Below are 8,612 nucleotides of genomic sequence, written 5' to 3' on the forward strand. Positions count from 1 at the left end.
ATTTTCCATGAACCATGCCTGTTTGAGAAATTCTGATACCATAGCCATGTTGACAGAGTTTCTGGGAAGAGATGCATCAAATTACAAACCATTTTTCATCAAGTTACAAACAATTTTTCATCAAGTTACAAACCATTTTCCATCACTTTCAGCACCAGTGCAACTCAAGGTTTCCCACTTTCAAAATCCTTTCTCTTGAACTATGATATGGAGGGGTTAGTTTCCCAAGCAGTAATTGGCCTGTGCTATTGGAAGCAGGTACTTTTGTTTACATTTGGCAGGTGACGCAATGCTCCAAAATTGCTTGCTTACCCCTACACCTTTAGCTACATGCAGAAGTTTTAGATTAGAAATAGAACAGCAAACTAGTTGGACTATTTGCTTATTTACTATGGCAATACCCAAGCAGTAGCACTGACTTACAAAGGGAAGTTACCAGAAACAAATGGAAGTCTGTCTTTCCCCATTAGTTAAGATATCAGCGATGCCCATTTAACTTACTGAATATTTGATTCTGTTCAAATTCAGTGGTAGGCAAGTAGTTTTGTCTGATGATTTACTGAGGTTGGAGCTCTTGTGTATTACGTTAAGACAAAAGACAGTCCCTTGTTAAATATATTCTCATGTAATTTCTTCAACTAGCCCCTTCCTGAGGAACACGACCAAATCGGACAGTTTCACCTACACTGTTCCCTATTTCTTACATATTTCCTCCAATTTCAACAAAATAGTAGAGCATTAGCATTTAAGAAGGGAAAAATAAAGTAATTTTTGCTTTTTACCATTTAAAATGAAAATCAGCCCATGACATCTTTTCCATAAGATACCATGCAGCATGAGAAAAAAGACCAATGGTGATGTGATTTGACATTGAGCACCCTAAAATAATGAAAAGGTTGCTTCATAACAATTTTGGTGTGACGAATATTCTATTTGCTAATAGAAACGGTGAGGGAACAAAGAGCAGAAATTCCTCAAAGTATTTTTGGTCTGCTCAAAATAGATTTTTTTTTTTTCTCAAAACACACTTCCACAGCAAACTCTAGGGAAGGCTTCGTTTTAAAGCATACATATACACAATAAAGATAACTTTGCTGGGTAAACTGCAGTGTCTTTGAATCTAGTGTGAAGATACAAGATGCTATTTGCGGTCTCCATATAATGTAGATCATACACACGAGTATAAAAAATGACGTTGCTTATGCTGCAAACATACTTGCCTTACCTATGCCCTGTGTCCCACAGGAACAAAAAGCAGTCATTTAAAGCACACACCCAGGACCAAGCAGTGTAGCTGCAGACCAGCTGCTTCTTTCCCGCATAGCAAAACTGTAAAACTTACTTCCACGTTCAGCTGCCAACAAAGCCGCAGCTACCACCCACCGCCGTCCCCTCCCGCCCAGCTCCACCCTCTTCCCTCCCCGCTGCAAGGCAGGAGCCACCCACACTCACTCAGAAAACTCTTCCTTTTCTGCCCGCCCCTCAGCCCGGGGGGCACAAAGTTCAGCTCTGCCTGTGCTGCTAGAAAAACTGAAACGGACTCGCAATCGGTATTTATATGTTACTTAGAGAAGGTCTCATCTGGGTAAATGATGGTCAGAATATTGTGTAAGTTGTAAGGATCAACTTTTATGCATGTGTTGTTTATTGAGGATCAGAAAAGTATACTTATGTTGCTATTAAAAACAGTATTTTATCAGGCTGTTATCGTGACTCCTGTACCCTTCTTGTATTGACAGAAGTGTATGAGGCCAGATGAAGTGCTATAGTATCTAAAGTTCTACTGCATTTTATAACAGCACAAATAAAGGCCATATGCAGCAGGATGAAAACGTTTTAATGTCTTCATACTAGGTGCACTGGGTCACCAGCAGTAACATGTACAGACATGTTTGTCGACTAATAGATTCACAGAGTGTATAATCGTTTAAAACTAAGAAACAAGATTCAGTCTCACAGCACCAGATCTAAGAAGAGGTGGGACCAAAACTGCATTTTGGTTGATAGAGTAACACTTCTCAGGAATAAAGCTGATAAAGCTGGCTCCAAGGAGAGCTACTAACATCTCCATTTCTTCTGCATGTCCCCACCCCCACCCGTTACACCCGGCTCTAGAGGTTTTGCTGCTCTTGGGGATGATTAGAGCAGAAGGCTGCTAGCCTACACTAAATTGGGTTTACTAAGCTTCTAAACCTTTATGTTTATCCTAATTTAAATTAGAGATACAGTGATAGAATTCTCTGCCTTAAAAACTAAGGGAGCTTTTTTCCTCCTTTTTAAATGAAGACACTTTGACTTGCAGATCCATTTCCATCTAGTACACAAATAACGTAGTTTTAATAGAAGTCAAAGTAGGCAATGGCTCTTGAGAGGGGCTAAAGACCTTACTCTGCTTGAATTGGCTCAGAAAGCTAAAAAACTACCTTACATATAAAACTGTTTGCCTGCTTTATAGGAAACTGTGGCTAATAAGAAAAAAGAAGACTGGGATTTAGGAAGACAGCCAGCCCCCTGAGAGAGCAGAGGTCTTTCCCAATGCTTTTACTCACGCCACTCTAAAGTGCAAACAGCTCATGTAAACAATACCTAGATCCAGGAGGGATAAATTCAGTCAAAATATTATTTTAATTTAGTATGAAAAGGACTAGAAGAACTGGTGGCTTCCTGCCATATATTTTCCTTTACTTTCAAGCTCAGGACAAAGTCTGTGAACAGGGAGATGAAAAAATATATGTACCTACAGAAGGTACCGTAGAAAAGTGTGACACTTCTTTCTGGTTACTTCATACCAAATACCTATTCAAGAATTATTCTGTTTAATAAAATATTGCCCAGGATATGTGTCCCACATTCCCAAACTGGAATGTTTAGACGTCCCATTTAAAAGGAAAGAGGATCAAGAACTTAAAATTTCTCAGTTTGAAAAATATTGTGATTTTTGAGTTTTTTATCATTCCCGGTTGGAATGATCAACATTGCAACTGGAATGAAACATCAACAGACATCTAGACTGAAAGCTCTAACTGTTGCTTCACAAGAATTACTGCAATGTTGCTTTCTGTCTGGCTCCCAGTCCCCAGAAGCAGCACCTTTGAACTGTACATATGCAAATTTTTAAAAGTTTTGAGAAAATACTCAATATTTACAGAAAATATTAAACTAGATTTTCACACTACAGTCTGTGTCAGACGACACCATTTCTCCATGCTTCTTTAATCATATCATGAGCCATACCAGATACATCATCTATGGTTACTGTCCAATGCTAGTTACCAGGATCTTGATGTAAATTAAGGTCATTACACCCTATCAGAAAAACAGGCAGTACATCTAACACAATAACTTATTTTACAGTGGGAAAATCTACTGAATAGGAATGAAAACATCAGAGAGAAAAACAATCTCATTCTTGGAAAATTCAGTGGAAAGTTTTAGCAGAACAAACCCCAGATACTTATGTGGCTCTGCCTAAGTTCTTAGTCACAAAACCAGGGTTTTGCTCTTACGTTTCTAAAAGATTGCTTTGCCTCATTTTCATCACTTTCCTAAGCAAAGACCCCTCTACAGTCCCAAAGCAGCAAACTGTTGTTGAAGTAACAACAGCTGTTTCTTTTTTTAAGTTCCCATACAAAGCACATCAGTTTTCCAGGAACCCCAGTTTTACTGCAGATTTCTACAGCAGCCTACTACAAAGGCAAAGAGAAAGCAGAGGAAACAGTCAACTCCAAATAAGTTTGCTTTCAATCTTTTAAGCTTTTATTTTTCAATTCCTTACATGCATTAAATAAAAGCAGTAATTGTCTAAGCCCTTCTGTGTAAATGAAATGTTTCAAAACTGAAAGAATTTCTTCTGCCCATACCCATCTTTTCCCCTGCCAGCAAATCCAACCCACAGAAAATTGCACCAGGTCACTTGACAAATTTAGTGTACAATTCTTACAGTTTGTCGGGTCTACAGAGAGCAGCAAAGAACTACAAAAACCTACCTTCTTCTTCACAAATACTACTTTTCAGGGCAGCACAGTCAGCCGTAAGAGAGCAGAGGGCTCGCGATGCTTTTATAGCGCCGCACGGGAGACCCCACCTAGCAACCAGCGTGTTTGCACAGCCCCAGCAACCAGCTGCTTTTTGCAGCAGCTAAATCTGGGTACTGTCCAAAACACAGAGCCACACAAAAAAAGTCATTGCAAAACTATGTGCTGGAGAAATCAGGAACAGATTTCAGAAGAGAAAAGACAACGAGTGAGCATGCCTTGGTAGCTCTCCTCCCCTGCCATGGCCACAACCCTCACTGTAGTAAATTGCCATAAATCTTTTGGGATCGTAAGATTAAAATGTTAAAAAACTAAACTTGAGTTTTCTCCTTTCACATTTTGACATGTCTGACAGTCCTTCAAAGTGAATATATTAAGATACATCTTTGCTCAGTGAAACTTTAAGAGAAAAAAGAGTGGAGAAGAGTCGATGCGGCTTCCATGATTCAATGAGTTCTGGTGGCTATTAGCTCTGCTTCTTCTGCACATGAGCCCATGGCAGAAATAGTCCACGAATAAGACATGTCTAAAACTTAATATCGATACCCTATATAATTTTTTTTTTTTTTTTTTTGAAAGGAAACACCTGGAAACTGGCAGGCTTAATAGAAGGGCAATAACTGGCACCTACATAATTAGAAAGAGGTTGAAACATTCAGATTAAACTCTGAAGTTCAAAGTGAGAGTGGTTTGCACAAGATGAGGGATTTCGCCAGGCTGCTAGAAGCGGTTTTCTGCAAGCACTTCCTCACCAAGCTGGCCAAACACATTTTCCAGAGCACGTCCGGCACAGCACCACGTGGCGTATCACTAACATCTCAGATTGGCCCAGAACATGATGCCCACTGAAGAAATACCACTTCCTGAACCAGAAGCATTTGCAACTAGCAGATTGGCCTCCCAGCTGGTTGTCGTCCTGCTTTCTGCTGACCTGGACCTGCTGCAACACACTGGTACCTCCAGAATGAGGAAGGATGGCTGATCTGCCTCTCATGAACATACATGAAATGCAGTCTGCCCTTGAAACCCAAGTGCAGCAATGAATAAAATGAGAAGAAAGGGGAACAGACTGCTGGATAGTATTACGAGGGGACTCTCGCAAATTCCTCAGTGTAGCACATTGTTGCATATACAATCCATCATTGCTTATGCCTTCCTCTGTTTAAAATAGCTCTGTAGAAACTGTTGGGGCCCTAAACGCAAACCCATGTTTGCGGGTGCTGGAGGTCAGCTCAGGATCAGCACAGCCAAGGGGGTCCCCATCCCACCGGGCCAAGGGAGGAGCCCCCAGTAGTGCTGGGGGACCTGCCTTCAGCTGCCGCCCGAGCACTTGGTCCCCGCCTGAGCCACTGCCCTGCTGCCTTGCAGCTGGGCTGGGGCTGGCTGTGGGACCTGGGCTGGGCCCAGCCTGCAGGCTGATGTCCTGTCCCGTCCCAGGGGACGTCCCAGGCTGCCCCCAGTGCCCCCTGGCTGTCCTGCCCCTGGCTGGGGTGGTGGGACAGGAGGGGCTACCAGGCCCTGCCTTGCCAACCCCCATGGGGATCCCCCCCAGTCCTGGCCCCGCAGGAGCCCCCAACTCCCCTGACTCTCTGACAGCAATTTTCCCCTGCATGTTGTTCGTTCCTTTTTTCTTGCACATTTCACATGTTATTTGGCAAAGGTATTTCAGATATTTTCAGTAAGCTGGTTAATTGAAGGGGCCTACCAGCGATGTTGTGAGCAAGCTGTCAGGTTGTATTTGGTTTGTTTTATTTAATTATGATGTGTGAAGTTCAGATTACTCCTGCTTTCCTGATCTTCTCCATGTCATTATGACACCACCAGCCTTATTTCACTGGTGTCAGATGTTGGCCAAAGCCTCTGTTCACACTCTTTTTCTGGGACTCCCTTGTCTATTAATGAGCATGGCTAATTACAATCTGTTTATACTGAAAAGCTGGAAATCTGTGCATGTCCCCGATGCACCTAGCTGAGTCTTTTGAAGTACTGAAATAACCTAGAAAGCTGGGTTACATAGGCTCAGAGCATCTTTATAAGTTTTTGGCATTTTCTCACTAAAGAAAATAGGACAGCAGCATTTACTCCAGGCCTATAAAGGTAGGAATCAGTGTGTTACAAGTATTTAGTAAGACACTCTTCCACGTCGACTCTTTTTTCTAATACGCTTTCTCAATAATTGGAACTATTATCCCATTTTCATCATAGTAGTTTTTCCACCTCTTTTGTTTTTTTATTGTATTGTCTTTTAGGTCTGTGTTTCTACTTTCAGAGTGATCTGATATGAAGGCATTGTGCTACAACTCATTGCAGGAGCTGTTTGCATTTGCTCATTTGCTTTTCCTCCTTCTTACTGGGCGGGGAGATGTTGACTCATAGCCTTCCTGAAACTGGAGTGAGTCACCATCTGAGCTAGAGACCTTTATTGTACAGAACGCTTACACTTAAAAAATTAATTTAATTGGAAAGAGCTTTAGTGTTTATTGTTAAGTGTTTAACTGTAACTCCATCATTTGTTTCACAAACTTGTAACAATTTGTGTATTGTTTATTGTTGACCTGGTATTGATTATTCAGAAGTGGCAAAGCATGCAGCTACTGTCATAGCATAAATGAGATAAAAATAAACGTTTTTCTTTACTTTTATACTCAATGTGACATGTCTCAGATAGTTCTAGGGTCACTCTTTTGATACAATAGTCAACGTAGTGTGGAATACAGTTGCTGCTGAGGGAAACGGAAATGTTCAGTAAAAACAGAAAAGAAAAATAGTCACTTTTGGTAAACTACCAGATTTGGCCTTGTCAAATATTTCTCTTGAGGCTGGCGATAACAGCTGGAGTGGGCAGATGGAGTTTCCCCAAGCAATTTATCCTACACAAGATGATAGCAAAATGAGTCAGGAATTTTGTTGGAGGCTGGGAGAGAGGTCACCAGCCCTTACATCTTTTTCGGAGGCTGATGCCTCCCCTGCTGTAGCTCTGTGTTTGTTCTACTTGGGATGCCTCAAAGAAGACTTAAGTTTGGGGGTATTTGGGAGAGGACCGTTCTACCCACATTCAGCAAAAGAATCCCATTTTACAAGTGATCTTCAGATTACCTGTGAGATAAACATTAAGTGGAATTTGAGGCTAACAAATTGTGTTGTTAATAAATATGTAATTGTAATGAAATAGCATTATCCTGTAGGAGCTCCTGAGTGCACTAAGTCAGACAATAAGTCATAAAACAGAGCTCTGCCTATTTCCCACAGGACAGTCATGCATTTTGAGCCAGCTGATAGCAAGCCAGAGCCACCTGGAATCTGCCTCTCTCATCTTTTGCACCTTGTGACTTCATTTATCTTCAGGAGCTTTTATCCACAAAACTGAGGAGAAACACATTACTCCATTTCCGTATACAGCCAGGACCTGCAGGGCAACGAGCTGTACTCAGATTTCAAGTAACAGAGACAGTGATATAGATTATATAGATCTAAGGGCATGTAATGTCACCACTGTATGAGTTACAGCAGTCCTACTGAAGGCAGTAATACTTCCAACAAGACATTCCAGAGCAAACCCAGTATTTCCACTAACACGTATTTCCCAATTCCTGTACAAATTCCTGTTTTAGGAAGCATGTCTCAGTTACATTATTCAGAAAAATATCTTTTCTGCATTCTGAAGTATAGTGCCTCCTCAGACCTTATCTCTTCCTTTGACATTACAACAGATTAGATTTCAATTTCAGTGAAAACAGCTATAGTATCTATTCATTTGCACCTAATCTGCATGATTCTAGATAGGTCCATCTAGAGTTGGGTTGCGATCATGGGTATCCCCATGATCGTATACCATGGGCTGGGTGGCATAGAGCTTCAGATCTAGACACACAACTTCTTTTTTAGTTTCATGCTTAAAGAAAAAAAAAAAAACAAAAAGAAAAGATATTAAGACGACACTTAATCAAAACCGTGTAATATCTCTTATGGCTTCTCTGTTAAAGGATTTATTTTCATTAACGTGTTATTTCCCATTCAGATCATGTTTCAGCTGCGGACCTCTTTGCAAGCTTGCAAACAGGGAAAAGATTGGACAACATGCATTTGTGTCTTGATACTGATTCAAAATAGTTCATAAATATTTTTGAGGAATTTTCTAACTGGGATTAATTGTATTTGGTTTTGCGCCCCACAAAATATTTATCATTCACCTCTGTCTTTCATCATCGATTAACCAATATTTTGTTAGTGCCTCATGAAATCTGAATTGGCATTGATCCTCTGGCAACAGGAACGCCATGCTTTAATCAAACATGCACCTGCTTCTATAATTAGTTCTAACACTTACTATTCACTTAGTCGCAGTAACTACCTTTCTGTAGCTCCAGAGATTTCTAGAAGTGTAAAGGGATTTTCTGAGTCTCATGGTAAACCAAAGCTTGGCTATCCAGAAGACTCAAAATGTTAGTGAACTGCCCCCTACATAAAGAAATAACAATAACCCATGATGTACTAGAAACAGGCAGAATAGCTGTGTGTGAAGTCATGTCAAGACGCCATCATTTTAGGAACTAGAAATCCCATGCAGCTTAAATGAGC

General features: G+C 40.8%; 1 protein-coding gene across 1 annotated transcript in view; it reads right to left on the reverse strand.

Annotated features, from left to right (window-relative positions):
• ANXA1 (annexin A1) overlaps nucleotides 1-4,015 on the reverse strand; it is a 17,922-nt gene extending 13,907 nt beyond the window's left edge. Inside the window, exons 1-2 of the mRNA XM_009578789.1 lie at nucleotides 3,987-4,015; nucleotides 1-61 (exon numbers count right to left, since the gene is read on the reverse strand). The exon at nucleotides 1-61 is cut by the window's left edge and continues 42 nt beyond it. Coding sequence (XP_009577084.1) covers nucleotides 1-48 — 48 coding nt within the window. The 5' untranslated portion in view covers nucleotides 49-61; nucleotides 3,987-4,015. The remainder of the gene's footprint in view (nucleotides 62-3,986) is intronic.
• Between the last annotated feature and the right edge of the window lie 4,597 nt (nucleotides 4,016-8,612).

This window comes from Fulmarus glacialis, unplaced genomic scaffold, assembly GCF_000690835.1.
Source record: "Fulmarus glacialis isolate BGI_N327 unplaced genomic scaffold, ASM69083v1 scaffold5995, whole genome shotgun sequence".
Taxonomy (NCBI): Eukaryota; Metazoa; Chordata; class Aves; order Procellariiformes; family Procellariidae; genus Fulmarus; species Fulmarus glacialis.